Here is a 24504-nt window from a genome sequence, read left to right as displayed (position 1 = left end):
TTTTCAGCAACTAACTCAATTGAATTCAAACAAATGGTCATTTTATTTCACGTTCTTCCAATATTTTCCATATTTGTTCTCTAACAGAAGACACATTTTTTAACATTTATTTATCTTTGAGAGAGAGAGACAGAGAGAGGGTGCAGGTGAGGGGCAGAGAGAGAGGGAGACAGAGAATCCAAAGCAGGCTCCAGGCTCTGAGCTGTCAGTACAGAGTCTGACGCAGGGCTCGAACTCATGAACTGTGAGATCATGACCTGAGCCAAAGTCGGATGCTTAACTGACTGAGCCACCCAGGCACCCCAGAAGACACATTTTTATCTGAAAAAAAATAAATAAATAAAGGTTTCTTCCAATAGTAACTCATTTTATGCTTACAAAAGGCAAGGAAGTAAAGAAAAATGACTTGGGTCATCAAGGAGCATGACAGATCAAAGACTGGGTTTGGGTTTACCTCTTCTCCCTCCCAAAATTCACTAACTTGATAGTAATTTTTAATTTTTTTAATGTTTATTTATTTTTTGAGACAGAGAGAGTGCAATCCAGGGAGGGGCAGAGGGAGAGGGAGAGAGAAATCCCAAGCAGGCTCCGTGCTGTCAGTGCAAAGCCCCACACGGGACTCAAACTCATGAACTGTAAGATCACAGCCTGAGCCAAAACCAAAAGCTGGAAGCTTAACCGAGTCACCCAGGTGCCCCGATACTAATTTTTTAAAAGATAAACTGACAAGTACAAAGAGAAAGAAGAAACTACAACAAACAAGAAACATAGTATCTTTGGAAGACAAAAAGTACATGTTGCAGTGGTCAGAGCACCTGGAAAATAACAGCAACATTAGAATATGTGGCTAAGGAAGAAATAAAGTAGGACTCAGAAAGCAAAATCATGTTTAAATAATGAAACACTGCATAAAATTTCATTAATTAAAATGACTTACATATATTTGAGGAACAGCTTCTAATTAATGACCTAATCCAGCAAATTATCTCCATAAATTACATTAGATATAAAATTAACACTAAATACTACGGAAAACAGTGCCTATATATACGTAATGCAACCCGTCAACAAGTTTACTCTGGCTACAGATAAAACATTAATTACATTAATGAATATAGATTCTAGACTCAGATTACCTCAATTCAAATCCCAGCTCTACTACTCGCTAGGCAAAACTGGACAAATTACTTAATCTCACTGAATCTCAGTGTCCTCTATCTGTAGTATGTATTACAACTGATAAATTATAACAATGTAACAAGATAATGAAGGTTATGAGCTCAGAAAAGTTCCAGGCACAAAACAATTAAATATTAGGTATTAGAACCATCCTATCATGTGACCGTCTTCACTAGTCATCCTATGTTAATTTTACATTTTATATTTAAGTGAAATTGAATTTATTCTTTACGTATTCACCACTATTTCCCACCTAATTTTAAGCTCCTTGAAAATATAATTTTATTCACACAGAATTATTAACTTTGTATGTGTACAACAGATCCTTACTGGTAAAAACGAAATACTCCTTTCTAGACAGGTTTGATGCAAGTCACATAGGGCTTTTTTTTTTTTTTTGCTTTCATTTAAAAACATGGATATTTTGAAAGGTTTAAAAAAAAAAAAACTGGTTTCAGCATAGGTAAGGCACTTACTGTCACTTGTCTTTCCAGGTGTTAATGGTTTCATACTCACTTAAATGGCGACTTAGGTCATGAATTCTAGGAGACAGAGGAGGCAGTCAATAATGTAGCCAGCAGATAGTATTCAAACCTAAATCTAAGGAAATGGGAGCACCATCCTTTAGATCAAGGGTTTCTTCAATGCAAATGATTTTCCATTCATTTTATACAAATCTGCATCTTACTGAAAGCACTATTGTAACTATCCAAAATGCCCGTACATTATTAAGAAATTCTCCATTTGGATATGTGATTTTAAGTGTATCTTTTCACTACCTCAATCATTTGGAGATCTATGTATTTTTTTCAGAGATTTTAATATCTATCCTTATACTACAAGATACTTTCATTTATTCCTTTATTCACTTAATCATCTAACAGATATTTACTGAGTGCCTACTATGTGTCGGGAACTATGCTAGGAGTAGGGATTTAATATACCCAGACCCAGAGATGAGAAAGTCCAGTGTGTTCAAATAACTAAACGAATTTGACAATGGTTGAAATACAAGAAAGAGGAAAGAGCAGACAAGGCAGAAAAAAGGTAGAGAAAGGGAAACGGGCCAGACCTTCCAGGGCACAGATAAGTTTTAGATTCATCCTTAGAGCAAGAGGCTTTAAAAAGGGAACTATAATCACTGGTACCAAGATCCCCTAGCAAGGTGACAATGTAGAAACTGGTGACAAAGACTCTCTCCTTTGACCAAACTTGAATCGGGCTTCTCTGAGCAGACCTTGGGTTTCCTCTCTGTCCTTGTAGAATCCAGTTTGAGTGAGAATCCTGACAAATGAGTTTAATGAAAATCCCTCATCCTTGATGTCTGACCACCTTGGATACCTGACCACCCTGTCCTCCCTCCCAGATTCTGCTGAGTCGGTCTAATAAGGACCCCCTTACCTCTGCTGTTTCCTCTTAGTAACTTTCCACCCACTGATCCCCATCCCTGCTTCTTGGATTTAAATGCCTCTTGTCCTCATTAGACTCAGGGTTGGGTCCAATCTCTCTTCTCCACTGTATGGCCACTACACCCGTATCAGGATAGTCTCCCTTAAATACAGTCTGCTTTACCTTCTTTAGCAAGTGTCGAAACTTTTTCCTTAACAAAACGGTACTTTTTCTTTAACACTGGAAGCCAACTGGAAAGATACTACATTATTACAGGCAAAAGAAGACAGAGGCCTGAACTGCAATGATCAAAGGAAGTTTGGAGAAAGGAGACTAGAGATAGGATGCTGAATCCACTGGATTTGGGGTTTGGGCAGACGGAAAGAAAAGTCATGACAATGCTCCCATTTTCAAATTTGAGTCAAATTTGCCATTCATTGATAAGAAACACAGAAGAAAAGGTTTTCTAAGTCGTATGTAAGACACCACAAGGTCTAGCTGAGCTGTCCAACAAGAAACAGTGGATGAAGCTCCTTCTGGTTTCCTCTACTGTCTCTGTGAAGAAAGCAGCACTATTTACTAAGATTGAGGGGGCAAGAGGATACATTCTGGAGAGAGCAAGAATGTTTGATGTGCCCACTGTACAGAACAGGAGATAATTAGACATGGGAGTATCTTCTATGTTTCATGAGGAACCAGAGGAAAGAAACAGGAATGTATAGGAGTACCCATCTATAAAGCTGTGTAATTTAATTTTTCCAGCTGTTCTGAGTATCTCCAGCACAGGTAAACTGACTGAGGATTAGGAATTTACCAAAATATTAAAAACCAAGAGACATGATGATAAATGTCCTCAAACAACAAAACGGAGGCAGAAGATATGGGTCATGGTTTCTAAACTGGATAGGAAGTGCAGGCAATAGACAAAAACAGAAAACAAACCAAAAATGAAAGATAGATTAAGAGTCTCAAGGTTCACAGAATAAGAATTACAGGAGTATATCACATTAATGACACTGTAAAATAGAAACTAACATAAATTCCTACATTGGGTCCATTGAAGACTTTTCTAACAGTCGTCAAAAGCTCAAACATTGGCAAGGCTTGAATACCTCGTAAAGGAACTCAGTCCTAGAACAGCTTTAGAGGACCTCTCATAAGATAGTCATGCCTAAACACACTTAACTTCATCAAGAGCCTAAACTTCAACTATATGAAAATTTATATGAAAATTTTCACTACAGCCACCTTTCCAGTTAAAACTCAACACACAGGGTGTGCCTACATGACTCAGTTGGTTAAGTGTCCAGCTCTTGGTTTCAGCTCAAGTCATGATCTCACAGTTCATGAGTTCAAGCCCTGAGCTGGGCTTGCTGACAGTGTAGAGCCTGCTTGGAACTCTCTCTCCCTCTCCCTCTGCCCCTCGCCTGTGCACGCTCATGTGCTCTCTTTCTCTCTCTCAAAAAAAATAAACTTTAAAAAAATAAACTCAACGCACAGGTCAATAAGTAAATCACTGCTAAGGTGCCAACATGATGATCCAGTGAAAAAATGACCATTTTGTCTAGTCCTTGCACAATAATTTAACTCTTTTAGAGACATCTTTATTAAAATATCTTTATTAAATGTCTTTAAATCTTTATTATAGGGGCACCTGGCTGCACATGCAACTCTTGATCTCAGGGTTGAGTTTAAGACCCATGTTGGGCATAGAGATTTCTTTAAAAAATAAATTACAGCTGATCAAATAGAATCAGACTCATGCCTCCCTACATCAATGGATTTGGTTCCTATTGAAACAAATGGACTCTCCTTCAGATCCCTCTCCAAAAAAACCTAAGTCTATAAGGATTATCCTTATAGATACACAAATAATACCTGTTTTCCTCTAAGCCTTCTCAAAGTATGTGTATTTGCATACACATAAAATCTAAAAATTACAGTTTAATGTCATTAAGCAGTGCATGCTTCTCATCTTGCTTCTTATAAAATCCTAAAGCAGTTAATGCGTAGCACTAAGGAACTGATTCAGTTGCTAAGGTATTAAAGGTAAGATTTTCTCCATGGGGTTTCCATACAAGTCCTTTCTAAATGATCATCTCATTAACAATAATATAACGTCTCAGGTACATGTAGGTCAAACTGACTAAACGAAAGTCTTTCTATTTACATATCATAAACATTTATATATTTTACTTGTTTATTTGTATGTGTGTGTGTGTGTATATATACACATACATACATACATACATACAGGCACTTCTTTCTCATTATGCCTCATTTATTGTACATGGAACCAGAAGCTAAATTCTTCAGTATAAAACCTTTTGATGTAGCTTTAACTTAGACATCAAATAAGTGTTTAATCTGGACATTTATTTGGACTTGTTAAAATTTTAAATGAAAAAACAATACATGTGTATGTACATATGTATATATAAATCTCAAAAGAATGTAATGAAATGTTAATCTTATAAAAACAGATTTCCAATTTTTTTTCTTAACAGTAACCCCTGGAAATATAGTACACACATTATCTGTTTACATCCATGTATGTATATGTAACAAAAGTTTCACAAAATAATTATTTTTCCAACTGTACTGTCTGGTATTTTCTACTTTTTTTTTTTTTAATGCTTGTGATAATATAATACATTATTTTTACAAACCAGTAATAAATCATAACAGCTTGGAAAACAGTGAGAAGATACAGAGAATGAATATTCTGACATTAAATATCCTTCCTAAATTTTATTTAATCATACCTACTTTAGAAGCCGGACAAGCAGAGGCTACTCAGGGTTTTAGCTTCATAACTATTTTGAATAATGGAGGACAAAGTAAAAAAGGGTAAAAATTAACATTTTAATTCACCATCTACACCATGAGTAAAAAGTTTTGATTAAAGGCCCTAGTCCTATGATCTAAAATACAATGGTCAAGTTCATTTATTTCAGACAACAAACTAAAGCAAAAGCTGTTTACTCCAGATTCAAGGCATTAAACACTAAACAAACACTAATCAACAGGTCCCACCAAAATTAGCCTATCAATGTTCATTTGTTTTGATGTATTGTTATTCTCATGAGGCAGTTTGAAAAATAAGGCTGAAATGGTATTTTGTCTCTCTACAAAAATTTTTCTCAATGAACATGATTTACTCCTCCCATCAGATACCTCTACCTATTGTAGAGGCAGGAAAATGCAGCAACCCCCAATGAGCTGAGATTCAGTGCCACCAAATTAGAAATCTCAAACTGCCCCTAACTGTTTGAAGTTCACAACGGGAAGTGAGGAGGCACTGGCACCATAAGTATAAAACAATCCCTCGTGGCTAATCCACTCAATATTCACCACTTAACCTTTCAAACCCATTTATTGCTAACTCTATGCAATTAGGACATGATAGCAAAATTAATTAACATCTAAAAACTGAGTAGTAAATGCAATTATGTAAAACATGCAATTTGTATTTTTAAATTGTGATCTAAAATGATGAAATTTAACCTGAAAATTCTTTCCCTCACTCCCTTTATGACCTTATCTCCCACCTCTCCCTAACACACTTCCAATATGATTCTAATTCTGGGTGAGCCCACACGTTGCTATAACAACTATGTTATTATAGTAAAATACTGTTTTGGCTTTTAATCAATAAAATTATTTATCTATATCTTACCTCTATCAAAACTATTTTTTTTTTCTTGAAAGAAAGCGAGCACGTGAGCTGAGGAGGGGCAGAGAGGGAGAGAGAATCCCAAGCAAGCTCCACATTCAGCGCAGAGCCCCACGTGGGGTTTGATCTTATGACTATGAGATCATGACCTGAGCCAAAATCAAGAGTTGGACACTTAACCGACTGAGCCATCCAGGCACCCTAAAACTGTTTTTAAAAAAGATTTGAAGTAGCTTGAAAAATGGAGGTAAGAAAACATCAATCTCAAAACAAAACAAAACAAAAAATGCAACTGACAATGGTCTATGACCTCCTTTTTTTTTTTTTTTTTTTTTTTTTTTTTTTTTAATATTTATTTACTTTTGAGAGACAGAGACAGAGACAGAGCACCAGCAGGGGAGGGGCAGAGAGAAGGAGACACAGAACCCAAAGCAGGCTCCAGGCTCCGAGGTATCAGCACAGAGCCCAACCCCATGAACCTGAAGTCAGATGTTTAACCAACTGAGCCACCACGTGCCCCCCTTACATGACCTCCTTAAAACAAACTGCATTACCTTAAAATTCCTACAATAAGGACCTTTTGAGAAATCACATTTTTGTGGTAGAATGGTATCTTGACTAATATAACCCATTAAAATTCAATGCTACAGGTAATCTGAAAATTCCTAAATATCTCTAAATTGTTTAGTGATCCAATGGTTCAGATTAACACATACTCATGTATATGAGAGTGTATGTGTACCTATATATGTACATGTGTACATATATATGCAAAATTCAGAAGCCTCACTTTATCCAATTAAGTACACTTGTACTGAAATAATTCTTGTTATTTCAGATTACAGAAAAAATATAAATGACAATTAAATTTAAGATGAAACTATAAACTCATAAAATTTCTTGTCACTGAGCCTTAGCAGAATAACAATTAGGAACTATCATACCTACTCTGCCAAGCAGTGTGCTAAATTCTTCTATACTGCAATACCCTACAGACTAAATTCTGAAAATCTAACACTAATAAGATACAACAAGATCTCCTGAAAACAGAATTAAGCAATCTAGTAACCTCAACTATCTATAACAAGTCAAGAATCAGAAGACCATCTGAAGAGGCAAGATTTGTATATCACAGAGTGACACAATACAAAACCCTTCTCCTCCCCACCCACATTTAAATGACTCTGTGACTTCCTCTGTTATCTTTAAAACACGTTAAGAAATTCAATGACAAAAGAAAATAATTAAAATAAGATTTTAACAGACCACAACAGCCTAATACTAGTGATCAGTACTCATTTTTAAAAGGAGACACACATATCACATTTCAAATGTTCTGTCAAATGGTTAAAATTATTTAAATCAAAAAATCGTATTATGCTTTAAACGTCTAAACGTTTTGTCAAAATATCTTAAGTTTGGTGCTTAAGGCAATAAACCACCACCTAACCTGTGAGGTAGCAGAACAAAATATATACTAGTCTCTGTCCCTGGTTCCTGGCACAGAGCTCCTAAATCCCTCATAATCTTGTAAATGATAAGGGCACCAGAGGCATCTTTCCTTCTAACATTTGGTCTCTGTCTCTGGTTCCTGACACAGAAGTCTTAAATCCCTTGGAATTTCCTGCATGACAGTAGGGTCTTTTGTTCTAACTAGGTAACTCTTGGTGGCTCCTGGATGGGGGCTGGTCACCAGAAAGCCCAAGCCATGATGAGAGGCTTGGAATTCAGCCCCAACCCACTCTCCAGAGCGGGGAGAGAAGCTGGAAATGGAGTTAACGATTGTCATGCCAACGCGATGAAGCCTCCATAAAACTCCCCAAGTACAGGGTCTGGAGAGTTTCTGGGTGGCCAAACACGTGGGTGGAGGTGCCGGGAGAGTGGCAGTGGCACTCTTAATGGACAGAAGCTCCACCAGCCCTTGCCGCACCCCTCGCTCTATGCATCTCCTCCATCTGGATGTTCATCTGGGTCCTCTACCATATACCCTTTCAGAATAATCTGGCAAAAGTGAACAAACTTTTCCTGAGTTCTGTAAGCTGCTCTAGCAAGTCAATGGAATCCAAGAAGGGGTCATGGGAACCTCCACCGTACAGCTGATCGGTCAGAAGGACAGGTGACAACCTAGACTGGCAACTGACATCAGAAGGGGCAACTGTGAGTCAGAGTGCTTAACTTGTGGGGTCTGATGCTATCTCCCGGTAGACAGTGCCAGAATGGAGTTAAATTGTAACACCCAGCTAGAGCCACAGCATTGACTGGTAGGAGGACCCCCCCACCCCCCCCCCCCACACACACACATCTGTCGTCAGAAGTGTTGTAAGTGTGGCAGTCATGTGAGAGAAAAGGAAAAATACAGGAAGAGGACTGAGTTTTTCCCAATACATAATTCCTTCCCACAGAGCTATCTAGAAGATCTCAATGCCAGAAATTAAGGATAGTTAAGACTTTGTTTTCTACTTCTTCAGTCAATATGGAGACTAATTCTTTTAGAATTCTGTTACATGAGACATTTCATAAAAATATACGATGGTTACTAATTACAAGTTTCCACAGGCACATTCAGCATTTTATGCACACTATATGCTTTTCCCTGATCCTGAAGAAGCCCTGTAAGTATTATAATTTCAATTTTATAGATGAGAAAAATGAGATTCAAAGATGTTAGTTGCCCAAGGCCACCTGGTGGCAGATGACGATGTATGGGAACCCGACGTGTGTCTCAAACCCAAGCGTGTACTTGTCACACCAGGGTCTAAGGTTAGGCTACATCCAAATTTTACCTTGTCTTAAAAATAAGGCTTGGGACTTGTGGTTATTTCGTGAATTTCCTATTACTGAATAAAAACAGTTCAATAAGCTAAAATGTAAGACCACATAAAGGCCAATTTTGGTCTGAATGAATCCCTTATTCCTAACAAAAGGGAGGCCAACTGCCCAGATTTAAACAGGCTCACAGCAGAACCTTATCCTGAGGATACTGCTAATGGTACGTGCATAAATGGATAAAGAAACTCCTCCTCAACGTGTTAGAAGGTCATCTGGGAACAATTATAAACAAAACAAAACTAAGTACAGAATATTACTGAAAGGACTCTATTGAGCCAGGGCACTGGCCAGTTATGGCACCTGTGCAAACACGGATGCACAGACTGGGAAGTCAGGAAGGTGGACTGGGAAGTCAGGAAGGCGGGGTCCAGGAAGGAAGGCATGGACTGGGAAGTCAGGAAGGTGGGATCCAGGAAGGAAGAAAGCCCACAAACCACAAAATCATAAAATTTAAAGCAAATGAACAGAACAAAAATTCTTTTATGTAAGTAATAATTCTAAAGAATTTAGAGAAACAGCACAATTTCGAACCAATATATATAGCAGCTGACATTGTATCTGGGCTTGAAGATCCCTTTTCTTGCTACTGGTCCTTTTGTAATTATATACATGAAATGTCACAGATTTTCATAAAGCAAATATTACACAAGTGTTACTATACAAGTAAAATACCAATGCACTCTTTTCCAACAATCCATTTAAATGTATTTAGAACTTGTGAAAATATACTGAGCCATAAAATTTTCATTTTAACGTGCTTAACACTCACTTGCCTGAAATTGTATCTCAGGGTAAAAAAATATTAAGTACTCTTACTCTGGGATCACTCCAAACTGTATTTATTCAATATCTCCACCCCCCCCCCACCCCCATCCGCCACAACAGAACAAAGGCAAAAAACATTTTCTTCTACTGGCAAAGTAAGAGTCTTTTGCTTCATGGTAACACCACCAGACAGAAGCTATATAATTTCTTAACTGACTGAACAACTCACTAGGAACATATTCAGCTTCAAATCTTAGGAGTTCATGACATTATCCTTATATTCATTCATTGAACAGTCACTGAACATTTTCTACACGTTAAACCACAGAACAGACCTAATTGTGGGAAGAGACCTAAAGGAGGATTCATTCAACAATGATCCAGAAAAATTCAGATTTCCTGAATCTGGAGGCAAAGAGGCAAATTTCTTTTAAATACTTAATTTCTATAATATTAGCAACAAATTCACAAAAGTTACAGTAATAAAAGCTGTTAACTATAAAACTCGGCTCAATTATCTAAGGCTTTCAAAGTATCATACATGTAAAATGATCTAATGTGATTAATGTTAAATGGCATGGACAAACAGGGATCACGGATTACTCTAGAATAATGAGATACGGAACACGAGCGATTTCGCATCGACCATGAGTTCAAATCTCAGCTTAGCCTCCTACTAATTGTATGGACTGGGAAATTTCAGAAAATCTCTCTGCCCAGGAGTTCCCACCTGTAAGAGGGATAATAAGTGATTAAAAGATGCCTAATAAGATGCACAGCTCAAAGCAGGCTTTCTCTAAAGAGTCAGTTACCTGTTCTTCCCTTGCCCCCAGAGCAAAGGACAAAACCCCCAAGTCCTCGATTAGCGATTCCCAACGTGAGAATCACAGCATTCCTCCTCCTTATCCAGCGTGCCCACTGGAAGAGGTTTCATTATTCCATCTCAGGTGCTGGGAAGTCTAGGAATGCCACGGAGGTTTACACTCAAATAGAAAAATACTTTCAAGAGAAGAAAAGAAAAGATTCTCTTTTCCAAGTTACTGACTTCTAAAACCTGGCTCAACAGAAGAGCCCCCAGGGTGGCTCAGTCGGTTAAGCATCTGACTCTTGGTTTTGGCTCAGGTCATGATCTCAGGGTTCCTGGGACTGAACCCGGCATCTGGCTCTGTGCTGACAGCACCGACCCTGCTTAGGATTCTCTCTCTCTCTCTCTTTGCCCCTCTCTTGCTCCTCCTCTCTCTCTCTCTCTCTCTCTCTCTCTCTCAAAATAAATAAACTTTTAAAAAGTTTAAAAAAATTAAAACCCTAGCTAAACAGAAATCATTTTAGTCTTATTTTTAACTAGCTTTTTTAACTAATTAAAATTAGTTAATTAGTGAATTAATCAATCCAGCCTGAGGATCAACACTTCCCACGTGAGGAAGGCACAGTCATAGTGTTGTCCTCCCACAGCACTTCCAGGTCACACAGCTCTGTGGGGAAGCAGCTGTACCACTCAGCGTAAATGGTGCCTTCTGGAGCAAAACCAGGAAAACAGCATGAATGGTGCCCCCCTGCCACTGCACCACTGTAATCTCAACAATTCATTGTAATTAGTCTGGGTGATTTTTTTTTTTTTTTAACATTTATGATCCTCGATTGAAGGTAAGTATAAAAATTGCAAAGGAAAATTCTAAGTTTAAAAAATATACAACCAAACAGCTCTTTTCCTATGCCTAAGGCATTTCATGTATAACAGCATCCTCAGTGTCTTCCCACTGGCTTCTACTGGCTCTTCCACAGTCTAAGTCCCTGGACAGAAATGAGGTGAAAGTGAGAGGACAATCAGGACATCGGTAACATGCAAACCCAAAGGTGCCAAAGGACTCGGACATTCGGTAACACCAGCAGGCATGTAGCATGTGATTTTACCGACAGTCGTGTGTTCACGACTCCCTTTCTAAGTTAAAGTTAAGCAGTTCATAACATATTAGACTACATCAAGCCATATGTCTCTCACGAAATATGTTAACCCATGACATAAAGTGACATAAGAAACCATCCCCTCTTTTACCGAATAGCTACTATGTTTGCGAGGTTCAAAATCCAAAATTACATAGAAAGGGGCACACTGGTTTTGTCCCTACCCCTGCCTCAGGTCCTGTTCCCTCATACTCTCTATGGCAACCATTTCTTGCTAGATTTTTATTTACCTTTCCAGTGTATTTATAAAAATCCTAGTAAATACAACTATATGTTCTTATTATCCCCCTTAAAGAAAAGGCGCCGTATAGTGCCCTCTGTCCCTCACGTTGCTTCTTTCCATCAATTTATCCTAGAGATCTGCCACATCAGTACAAAGACATCTTCCCCCCCCACCTTTTTTTTTAAGAGCCGTAGTACCCCACTCTGTGGATATACCATAATGTATTCAACCAGCCCCTATCAGGTTGCTTCCAAAACATCTTCTTAAGTGATACATTTTTTTTTTTTTTCAAATCTCTCCTGCCACTGTAACCAAGTGAATTATCCTCTCACAGGACTTGTTTTCTTAGACCTGTAATAAAACAGATGAGTGACCTACTGTTCATATTTTGTAATAACCATCAGAAATTTCCACTTCACATGGCTGCATTCTCTCCCCAAAGTTTAATGTATTTATTAGAGGATTTCACAGAGCCTTTAATATACCATTATGCATTATGAATCTCCAAAATGTATACTGTGTGACATTTCCCAAACTTATCTGGCTACAGAGTAGTTCTTTGGCCAAACCTGCTATAGATGAAGTATTCCACAAAACAAACTTTAGCAAATACTGGGGCATATATAATTACTGTCATCTATTTAAACAAAATGTAAGACTACTATGAACGTTAAAGAAACCGGCTAAGCCAATTTTTAGACTACGTATTCCTTAGCTATTTTTTGGATTATAAACCCCTTTGAGATCTCGATGTAAAGCTACCTGATCCTCGCCTACAAAGAATGCATACAAGCATAAAATTTTCCAGTGTCTGGGAATTCATGGACCACAGTCCCCATGGTCTTATCTATTTTAAAAGTAATTTTGAATAGAAGTGCTATATTATCTGTGGCCTCACTGATATTTCAAATGCTAGGACAGAACCCAGAGCTAATGAAAAAACAGCACAGAATTCACCACGAAGTGTACCTTGATGTAAAGCAAATAAAGCACCCTCAAAAGGGATCATGTTTAACAATTAATGATATCACACAAAGTAAATCCTATTAAATAACTGTGGAAACGGTTATGAGGGGTTGTAGTCTTATTTTTACACAGGTGGCTCCCATTTTAAACAAATACATTAGATTCTTACAGGATTAAGAAAGTTGGTCTTTAATTCATTTTGTACAATATGATCTCAAGATCAAGGATTTTCAGAATGAAATGCATTTCACATTAGACAGCAGTATCTACCAGAAATACAATTCTGCTGCAGATCTGAATGTGACAACGTGAATGCCCAGGGGAGGAAAAAATTCCAGGAGTTTTAAATGTAGAACAAAAAATCCCCAAGCATGATTACAGTCTAGCAGGTGAAATGATTAGGAGAGAGAGAGAAGTATTAAATCGAAAAGTGACAAACGCAGGACTACCACATCTGATTTGGGACTGGTACCCTACAGGAGGGCAAAAGGGCAGAAGGGCATTCCAAGGAGAGGGCCAGTGGGGGCTGAAGCCCAGACCAGGCTCCTCTCATGGAGCCTTGTGCTGAAGTTTGAATCTGCTTACAAGGGGCATCTGTTGTAATTCAAACAAAGAGTTCAGTAATACCCTTCTTCCCTCTCTTCCCAGACAACTTCCTTCCCCCCAAAACCCCATCCACCCATGGCAAACATTAAAAAGTACTACAATTTTTAAAAAGGAAAGATGTTTTCTAGATCATGATGGTATCCCAGCAGCCAAACTATAATAGAATGGAAATTTCTGATTTAAATTCTTATCAAAAATGGTATTTTTTTATTTTACAGAGAGAGAGAAAGAGAGAGAGAGAGAGCACGCGTATGTGAGCGGGGGAGAGGGGCAGAGGGAGAGAGAGAGACAGAAAGAATCTCAGGTAGGCTCCAAGCCCAGTGCAGAGCCCAACACAGGGCTGAATCCCACCACCCTGGGATGATGACCTGAGGAGAAATCAAGAGTCAGATGGTCAACCGACTGAGCCACCCAGGTGCTCCCCAAAATTTGTTGCTTGACAGAACTTTTTTTTTTAAATGAAAACATCTCCAATACTTCCATGGAACTCAATGGGAATACAGTCTATTATATATGAATTTGCTTCATTCCTATCTTTGTTGAGTACATCAATTCCCAAGGTAAGAATCTGTGTGAGTATCTTCAGTATTTTTCCAGAATAAAGAATGGTATCAAGCTGAAAACACCCTATATATAAAAGAACATGCACCAAACATACAAGCACCGTGTTAATTATATGCTATGGCAAATTCTGAGAAAGAGATTATACGTATCATGTTTACCCTTCTCATGCTCTTCTGAGAAACCATTCCACACTCTTGTCTATGATATAAAATAAAGTATAGCCACCTTACACATGTGAATCCATTTCCAAAGGTACATCCAATTCCCAAGTTCCTAGTCAGAGATGATACAGAATTCAACAGCTTCTCCAAATCGGGCAATCTGACAAAAAAGAAGCAGTATAATCCAGGAATATAGAAAGAGAAGACAATTCTACACTGACATGTGAACAAAATGAAAACCAAATGACACTAATATACATATTCCCTACAAAAGAAAAAGAAATGGTTAAAATATTAAAGTGTTTTTCCTACTTCATTATGAAAGGCAGACTATGCTTTACCCTTCACGTGGATATTATTCAAAAAAAAAAAAAAAAACCCTGCTTAAACTTACTAAAATCCAAACTATGGCTTAATAAAAATTAAAATATTTAAAAATATCCTCTTTGGAGTAAATATGAAAATCTGCTTGGAATAGCCCATCTAGAGCCTTTCTGCACTGGCAAATCAGCTCCAGATAACAATGCACATTTACATCAGAATCACATTATCTTCATAAACCAAGCATTGACAAAAAGTTTTGGCCACTCTCATCCTCCATCAGTCATTTAAAAATGTCTAGCCCAGGGAGGCAAAGAGTCACTAATTTCGAAACCTAGCACTACTCCAGGCTAAGTCCTCTGCCCTCAGGAAGACTTAACAGCAACACTACCAAACACTGTCTTAGCACCATGCCAACCATAGACCCCTTCACGGTTTATCATCATAGTTACAAATAATCATCAAAGTCTCCCCAAGTTATGTAATTCAATGAGTATCACTCAACAAAATACATGAAGTTGCTTGCTAAACAAAAACAGAGGCAAACTTCATTACAAGCTAGAATACTGGAATAGCTACCTGCTTTGTACAGGAACCAAGTTCTCTTGTTTCAAAAGGAGGTTTAAAAAGGGGCGGGGGAGTGAGTTGCTGCACCCTTACACATACATACACAGATCTTTATTACTAATACGTGCTTACTGCAAAATTTGAAATACTGTATCCATAAAACTGGTAACTATAGGAGACTCCACAATCAATAAGAGAAAGCTACAATATGAATCAAAAACCACACTGCCTAATGTGTAACACTAACCCTTAGACTCACCTGTATGTTCCTTTATGTAAATGGCCCATTTTGTGAACTGCAGATTCTATCCACTTTAACATCATATTTGTGATGAAATATAGTAAGAAAGAAGGGGAAGGAAAGAGGAAGAAAAACAACCCATTACAGGATGTTGACAAGTTTAACTACTAAGGCTTTAGAATATATTGGTTCATACCCACATACCACTAAAATAAACCAGGTTCCTCTAACAACAGGTTACTTTGGCTTTCGATTTTAACCTACTCAAGTAACAGGAGTCTAGTGTAACAAAATATTCTAATTTTCATACCCTAAGCTCCCTTAGAAGAAAACCTGTGTACTTCTCGGTCTCAATTACCAAATAAAGCAATTCTTCAATCCAACTCAATTGTCCCACAGCTTAATTTGAATGGATGAGATTTCCTATCTCTCCCTTTATTACAACTCCATAGATCGTGGTGCAGAGAAACAAACCAACTACAGGCCGAAAGGTAACGAAAATTCTGATAATACGCGTGGGGTACATATGATCTCCAGAGCTATCAATACCTAACCACAGATCCCAAAGGGTATGCTTACTTACAGACCTACCGAAAAAACCTTCTACTTGCCAATCACCACTGAATTCATCCTGGTTTGTTAGTAGCTTTTATTTATTCTAATGACTACTTTTTTAAAAGTGTCTCTAATGGACTCAGGAAAATGTTTTAACTGGCACTCACAAATGGAATTAGCAGGAATGCAAATGGCTATCACTGTGTTCACTAACACACGCCAAAGTAAACTCAATGAGGTTAGGACTCTGTCTACCTTGTGTGCCCATACCCCAGTGCCTGGCACCTAGGAGATATCACAATACCCATGAAATGAATGAAATTGTGTACCAACAAAATTCATGGAGCAGCCTGAAAATTTCAGTGGTAACAGAACTGTATTAAATAATGTACTGCCTAAAAGAACGAACAATTGTCAAAACTTGGGAACCTTCTAACCAGTGCTGTCTGTTGTAACAGAGTATTTAACCTATACGAGAAAATACGACTGATGGTTCAAGTCAATTCCAAAGAGAAGCCTGCAATACGTTTTTGTAATAAAGCAAACAAAAGTTGCATTTTTATAAGATAAATGACTTTCCTCCTATCCCAAAACCATGATCAATGAAAATTACAGAATTTTAGAAGCAGAAGAAACCTGAGAGCCGAAATTATGGAACAGATGAACTTGGTTCAGAGTCATATATACTGCCACCAATTTATTCAAAAATTTTGCATAATCACATACCCAAGATAGCATTTGATGAATATTAATTTTATTCTACTTTTTTGGCTATGCTAAGTAGTTGCCAGTTGGAGAAGTAATGACTGATGAGTATCATACTCTTCCATTCTTCTGACTTTATTTACCAGGGGAAAACTGATGAGAAAATATAACTTTATTGATACAAATAGTTCCTCTCTTCCCAGTTTTCAAGTTACAGTGTTCATACTCCATAAACCACAGTTCTACGGTTCTCTCATTCTATTTTTAGACTGTGTGATAGTTTATTACATTTGATTTCTATTACTGACTTGTATGTTTACTGTGGCCAAGTCTTATTTTCCCAAAGATTTAGAAAGTATACCCTTCCAAAGTGCTCCCCTGCCATGCCATTATTAAGTGCTTGATAATTTCTTTGTCATTCATTTGGATGTAAGTTTCATTAGTGCAGAGTTGGTTCTGTCTTGTTGGATATTACACAATAGGTTCTAAGTGTTATTACAATGAGGAATGAATGAATGATTTGGAAGGCAATAGCATTATCATGCCTTTTTTTTTTTTTAACGTGTATTGATTTTAGACAGAGAGAGACACAGTGCGAGCTGGGCAGGGGCAGAGACAGAGGGAGACACAGAATCTGAAACAGGCTAAAGGCTCTGAGCTGTCAGCACAGAGCCTGATTCGGGGCTCAAACACAGGAACCATGGGGTCATGACCTGAACTGAAGTCGGAGGCTTAACAGACTGAGCTACCCAGATGCCCCTAGCATGCTTCTTTTGATAGCTAAGCAGCCAATATCTGAGAAGACATCATAATTTCTATCCAGTTTTATGAAAACTAGAATGTTCTTTAACTGCTCTAAGCTGAAAATTTGCAAACAAATCTAAGAACAGACAACACTGTATTTGATACACATTAGTAGAGAAAGTGCTAAAAGAAAGAAAGACAGACCTCCAAAATGCAGTTTATTCAAATGTCACACAAAGAATTACGGAAGATTCCTTAGAACGAGTTTCCAGTATTCCATTACCACCACTGTGACTTGATCCTCCCCAAAACCACTGCTAAATGACTTCACTGTCTGGAGACTCCCTTTTCCTCCATGATTTGAGAATTTGTAGGTGAACATACTGAAATAATAATCAACGACTACTCTCCAGGGCCTTACAATAATCTTTAAAAAAAGACTGGGGGGGGGGGGGGCGGCTGGTTAAAAACGCGAATAAAAACACACAAAAAGCAATTTTCCTGTTAGTTGTGAAAGACTGGAAAATTTTCACTGCATCCTTCCCTCCTCTGCTGGTCACAGAGTAAGAATTGGAAGCGGAAAATTTACAACACTTCCATGCCGTTTGAGTCAGGAACTACGGAGAGAGAGGAGAATCACAAGTGTGGGGACACATGTATTCTCCATGAGAGCAGGAAGTCAGTTTGTCGAGCATGGGCCGCCCGTCCAGCATCCTAAATGGGAACGCTGGCCTTCTGCAAGCCCACCCCCAGTCCCCTCTAACCCTGAAGCGAAAGCCACCGGGATACGGGATTTTGCTAGGCTGATTGAAAAAGGAGCAGCTCGCAGAGCTCAGGACACTCTCCTCTTTCTATTTGGCCTGCGGCAGGAGGCTACTCCCCTGGTTCTCGCCAAAAGAGGAGGCGGACCAGGCAGAGTCAGCAGCGAAAAGCAGCCTCGGCTGCGAAGGCAGCTCGTCCACGCGGCCGGAGAACTCACCGAACAAAAGCACACCGCGCGGACCGGGTGCGGAGACGCGCAAGAAGGGAAAAGATCCACCCCAACTCTTCACCACTGCCTGGGGCTAGAAACAGGTGGAGCCGCGCTTAGAGGGAGAGGAAAGATGGGTTTTCGAGGGGCTAATCTGAACTCCAGCGCCAAGGCAACCGGAACCGAGACCCCCGGCCGGGGAGCACGCCCGGGAATAAGGGAGGCGAGCGCTGCGGAGAGAAAGGAAGAGATGGTCGGGGTCAAGGGCTGACGGACGGCCCCGCAGGGCGCCGAGGATGCGGGTGGCGAGGATGCCCGCGGCGCGCTGCCGGCTGCCCCCACTCGGGCCTCCTGGGCGCCGCCGCCGCCGCCGCCGCCGCCCCCTCGCCCCCGCGCCCCGGGCGGCCACACAAAGGGGATGGCGAGGCGCGCCGGCTGCGGGGCGGCGGAGGGGCGCCGGGCCCGGGACGAGGTGGCCGGACCGCGACGGCCGCCGCGCCCCCGCCTTTGTCTGCCTCGTTCCGCGCTTCCCCCACCCCCGCCGAGCAGCCCTGCCGCCCGCGGCGCCCTCACCCCGCTCATTACCCGGGTGAGTAGCGGTCTCATCTGCTCGCCGGCCCCATCCGCCTCCATGGCCCGCCGGCCAGCCCGCGGCGGCCGCTACGGAGCTGCCCCGCGCGGTCCGCCCGCCGCCGCCGCCGCCGCCGCCGCCGCCGCCGCCGAGACCCGGGCGCGCGAAGGGAAACGAACGTGCGTCCGTGAGCGAGGCGCGCGCGTGGGGAGAGCCGTGCGCGGGAGACGCGGGGCGGCGGGTGCGCGCGGCGGCCGCAGGGCTGGCTCTCGCCGGGGGAGCGAGGCCGCGGCGTGGAACGTGGAGCGAGAACTGAGCGAGCGGGAGGACGAGGCGGGGGAGGAGGAGTGAGCCGCGTAGGGCCCGGGGGCGGGGCCGCAGGCCGTGACGCGCGCGGCGCCCGGGGCCCGCCCCGACACGCCCCCTCCCCGCCTCCCTCGTCACGCCCCCTGCCAGTCTGGCACCGCCAGCCCGCTCTGCGCGCCTGCGGGCCCCGCCGCGAGGCCACCCGGAGACGGGGCGGGAGGGAAGCGGGACGGGCGTCCGTCCCAGCCAATCGGCGGCTCGCGGCGTTCCGCGTGCACCGCCACCGCCGCCGCCGCCCCGCCTCCTCAGGAGGCTCCGCCCCTCTTTGTAAAATCGTAACTGACCCAAACAGATTGTCTAACTCGTTCTGCAGGTGCGAGATTCGCCTGAGGTTTCGAAGTGCGGTGGAGGGTTACCGTGGCCCCTACCTCCTAACCAGGTTCCTTACGGAGTCGCAGGAGGGTAGGAGGACGGCTCCCTTTTCCAGGACGCTCACGGGAACCCCAAAGGAGCTAACGGGTCTTCAAGACTCCTCCAAGTTGTTTTGTGTTTTTTTTTAATCTCTCAGTTCTGTAGGTGTGAACCCCAACTCTGAAAACAGTATCCTCGCGTGCTTGCCCCCTTGGCCAGGCACCACAGCGGCTCCCACACTCTTGAGTCCACCCTCAAATATCCACACCTCGAGGTCGGCTCTCAAATATCTACACCCTCACTGGGAAGGATGATGGATGGGATTGGCCGCGCAGGGTCACGGGTGGGTTAAGTGTATTTCTATCCGCAAACGTGCCTGGCACTTAGCATGCTTCTTATGAGCATCACTGTTCACAAGCTCACCGTGAATGTTTTTAAAAGATAACAAAATGTTAGCTGAGAGGAGCGACATCAATGCTTTCGAGGGAAACTTGTATGTTACACCGGGTCTGGAGCACACGTCGTCCTATCCGTCTCTAGCAGTAAAGCCCTTTGTCAGAAAGTTAAGGAGGCTGCATGCCTGGTCCTTGTTTGGGTCCTAGTCCCCTTTTGTTCTCAATTTCCCAGAGTTACTTCAAGGCTAGCACACATTATTCACTTACTTGTATAAGAGCATATGTGTTTCTATTAATGATAGCTACCGTTTAAAGAGGCCAGCAATTAGAGACTGCGATGTTTTGTAAACATGGTTCATCTCTAATCCTCACAACACTACAAAATATGTTTTATTATCCCCATTTTACAGGTGAGGAAGCAGAGGCTCATAAAGATAACTAGCTTTAGGTCCTGGTCAGTAGACCTGCTCTTTCAGTTGCACCATTCCAATGCCTCACTAAAGATAGTTGAACAACAATAAGAAAAGGGGAAGAAAAGGTGCAACGAGAATGAAACAAGGAATATGGAGAAATTTAAAAAGCACCTCCTAAAATTGTTGAAGGCATCAATCACTTGTACCCATCACTCTCTAAGGTGAATGGATTCATATTGAAGAATTAGTTCTGGACTCTCCTACAATGTAGCCATAAAACTGTAATTAGTGTGAGCAGAATACCCTCCACCCCCCTTCTCTGCCTTGTTTTTCTGTACAGCACTTACCCTCTTATAACACTTTGTATATTTTATGTTTTATTATGCTTTGTCTATACACATACATTAACATAGTAATGTGTGTTCCATGTATGCTCCATGCAAGCAATGAAAGCAGGGATTTTTTTGTGTGTCTGTTTGCTGTTAAATTCCTAGTGCGCCTAGAAGAGTGCTTGGCCTTTGTAAACTCTCTGTTAATTGAATGAAGTGGAGGTGGAGGGAAAGGGGGGCATCCGTTAAGACCCCAGAGCATCCTGGGTGACAGCTGAGGTTGTGGTCAAAGTAGTAACAGGAACAAAGTAGGAACCAAGACCCTTGGTGCCAGAGTTGAAAGAGCTAAGTAGTCAACTTCAAGAAGGCTTGAACATATATACTCAGGAGACCATGCTAGAAAAATTGAGTTTCTCCTCACCCATCTGGCAAAAGGAAAAAATAAGCCCCTGGTTTATTTAATCCACAGTTGTTTTTTGAGTGACTTCTGTGTTGCCGTGCACGTTTTCCATTTCTCACTTGGTCCCAACTGCTAAAACAATAATGTAGTAAAAGTCTGAATTATAGAATTTATTACTCTCAACTTCCCACTTAATTCTGGTTTGGCCGGGGTTCATCCTGAGGTGATGGCTGTAGTGAGTAAAGAAGGTAATGTGTTAAAATTACGTTCATCAAATGTAAATGACTATGAAATGCTCCAAGGTGCTGAAAGGCAAATTATTATCTGAAGTCTTTTAAATATTCATCCAAAATGTAGCACAGGGACACAACTGCTAAACAAAAGTGAACGTGAACCTAAATTCATCACTAACAATGAATTCGTAGCACCTAAAATTAATGACATTCAGCTGTAGCCCAGGACACTTCCTGGGTTCCTGAAACAGTAGGTAATAGTAGCAAGGTCCTGGATGCAAACTCTTGGCAAGAACTTCACCTTGAGGAGCGAATAATCTCCTCTCAACGGCCCTCTAAAAGTCAGAGCATATTTTGTAAAGACAAATAGCAGCTTCTTTGTCATTTTGAAAAGCCTGGAACCATCCTTAACCTTTAACAGAAGATCCTTTGACAGTTATGTATCACTTCATTGCCTCTTCTTGGTCATAGCTGAGATCTAAATGTTCCCAAGCAGCTGATCTTATAAGGAAAACGAAATTCTTTGGAATAGTGTTTACAAGATCACCGGGGCAGCTGCAATGGGAGAAAGACAAAAGGAAGATGATTGAAAAAAATTGTGGCTCTTCTGATAAATTTAAAAGCCAAAACAAAGGGGTTGCCTGGGTGGCTCAGGCAGTTGAATATCTGACTCTTGATTTCAGCTCAGGTCATGATTGATCTCAGGGTTGTGAGATCTAGCCCCTCGTCAGGCTCCACACTGAGCTTTGAAACCTGCTTAAGATTCTCTCTCCTTCTCTCTCTGCCCCATCCCCCACTTTCTCCCTCTCTAAACAACAGCAACGAAAACTGAAAGACCTAATCCCTGGTTTCATGGAGTTCAAGATGAAAGACATCAATATGTAGACAAATGCAAACAATGCAGTGTGTGCAGCTCTAATGCAGTCACGGGAATCTCAATGGGAAACAATGGGATCAACTTTTTTTTAAGTCTGTTTATTTTGAGAGAGAGAACGTGCCCAAGTGGGAGAGGGGCAGAGAGAGATGGAGAGAGAGAATCCCAAGCGGGCTCCTCACTGCCAGCACGGAGCCCGATGCATGGCTCAAACCCTGGAACCTGGACATCATGACCTGAGGAGACATCAAGAGTCAGAGGCTCAATCAACGGAGCCACCCAGGCAGGCGCCCCCAGAATGGGATGCTTTTTGAGGCAGGAGAGGAATGAGGACTACCAGTTGTGGGGAAAGGACATATGTGAAGGTGTTTGGAAAAGTTAAAGATAGTAGACTTAAACTGAGTTATGAATGATAATGGTAAAACTTGATCACATTGGGGAGAGGGGGAGGAAAGAGAGCATTACAAGCAGAGGTAACAGCGGGATCAAGGGCACTGGAAGAAAACATCAGAAACAGACTCATAAATACAAAGAACCAACTGGTGGTTGCCAGAGGGGATGGGAGAAATAGGTGAGGGGATCAAGAGGTAGAAAGTTGCAGTCATAAAATAAGTAAGGCATAAGGGTGAAGGGTACAGCACAGTCAATAATATTGTAATAACATTTTACGATCTGTTAAAAAAACCAAATTCAGCTGAGTAAACCTGAAGATCTAAATGGCCTTATTAAAGGATTCATGAATCTGGCAGCGTCCCATCCAGCATGTGGAGGGAGGCTCTGAGGAGTTGTACCAAATGGAAGATTTTAATAGAAAGCAGCGTGGAGCAAGAACTCTAGAGGCAAAAGAAAAGAATGGATTGTTTTAGGCAAGATCACCTTCCCTTATGGGGAAGGCAAGGGGTCTTATCGTGAAGATTACTTCATCTTCCTGTAGGGGATGGAGAGGGTCCAAGTGACAGATTACCTCGTTGACACGGATCAGAAAATTCCTGACTGACTGGCTAAAACTACATTTCTGGGGGCTATTGAAACTTCAACTGGATTAGGTAGTAAGTCCCTGTTTGGTGACTTGGCCTGGCCCAAGTGACACCATTTTGGACCGATGGTTTTCTTTTTGGCAGGTGGCAGATGGTAACTTCACTGAATCGTGGTGAGCATTGTGAGCATATAATTGTCAATTCACTATGGTGTGCACTTGAAACTAATATAACATCGTATGTCAACTCTACTTCGATAATAAACATTTTTAGAAAAGATCAAGGTGATTGATCCGAAGAAGCAGGGTAACCAAGTGCTGAAGCATCCCTTCTCACCCAGGCAGATTCCCTGGACGGGTTCCCTTTGTTCTCATTCTCTGTGTTTTTAGGCAAGTGACTTCATATGGCCAGCCTCCTTTTTGAGACTGTAAATTGGAGATAATCGTGGTATTATCCTCATGGGTTTGCAATGACGAAAATGAAATGAGGCCATCTAGCACAACACCAAACGTATAGGACAATGAGAATACCGCCTGATACCGTAATGATGGCTCATGTCATTATACATTTGTCTAAACCCAAAGAACGGCCACCACCAAGAGTGAATTGAAATGTGATCTATGAACTTTGGATGATTATGATGTGTCAGTGTATGTTCATCAGTTGTATGTAACAAATGTATCCCTCCGGTGGACACTGCTGATCATAGAGGAGGCTATGCTTGTACGGGGGCACAGGGTATAGGTAAAATCTCTGTACCTTCCCTCAGTTTTGCTGTGAACCTAAAACTGCACTAAAAGAAATAGTCATTAAAAAGATCCTGGGGTGCCTGGGTGGCTCAGTTGGTTATGCATCCAACTTCGTCTGAGGTCATGATCTCATGGTTTGTGGGTTTAAGCCCTGCATCAGGCTCTGTGCTGACAGCTCAGAGCCTGGAGCCTGCTTCAGATTCTGTGTCTCCCTCTCTCTCTATACCTATCCTGTTTGCACTCCGTCTCTCTCTCTCTTTCTCTCAAAAATAAACATTAAAAAAATAAAAAGAACTCAGTCATTATTATAGGGCGCCTGGGTGGCTCAGTCAGTCAAGCATGCAACTCTGGCTCAGGTCATGATTTCGCGGTTTGTGAGTTCGAGCCCCAAGTCAAGCTCTATGTGGACAGCTCAGAGCCTGG

The 24504-nt window shown here is 41.2% G+C and overlaps 1 protein-coding gene across 5 annotated transcripts in view; it reads right to left on the bottom strand.

The window, feature by feature from the left end:
* The window catches only part of SLC4A7 (solute carrier family 4 member 7), a 111712-nt gene extending 92411 nt beyond the window's left edge, over window positions 1-19301 (bottom strand). For 2 of the 5 annotated variants that reach the window (XM_047874227.1, XM_047874226.1), the window contains exon 1: window positions 19009-19301. In XM_047874227.1, the coding sequence (XP_047730183.1) occupies window positions 19009-19056 (48 nt within the window). In that variant the 5' untranslated portion in view covers window positions 19057-19301. Of the gene's footprint in view, window positions 1-14384; window positions 14409-19008 lie in introns of those variants that run through there. The other 3 variants (XM_047874225.1, XM_047874223.1, XM_047874224.1) reach the window with 3 other exon arrangements.
* Between the last annotated feature and the right edge of the window lie 5203 nt (window positions 19302-24504).

This window comes from Prionailurus viverrinus, chromosome C2 (assembly GCF_022837055.1).
Source record: "Prionailurus viverrinus isolate Anna chromosome C2, UM_Priviv_1.0, whole genome shotgun sequence".
NCBI lineage: Eukaryota > Metazoa > Chordata > Mammalia > Carnivora > Felidae > Prionailurus > Prionailurus viverrinus.
Note: the sequence above shows the minus strand (reverse complement) of the source record. Positions and strands in the feature narration are given on the sequence as shown.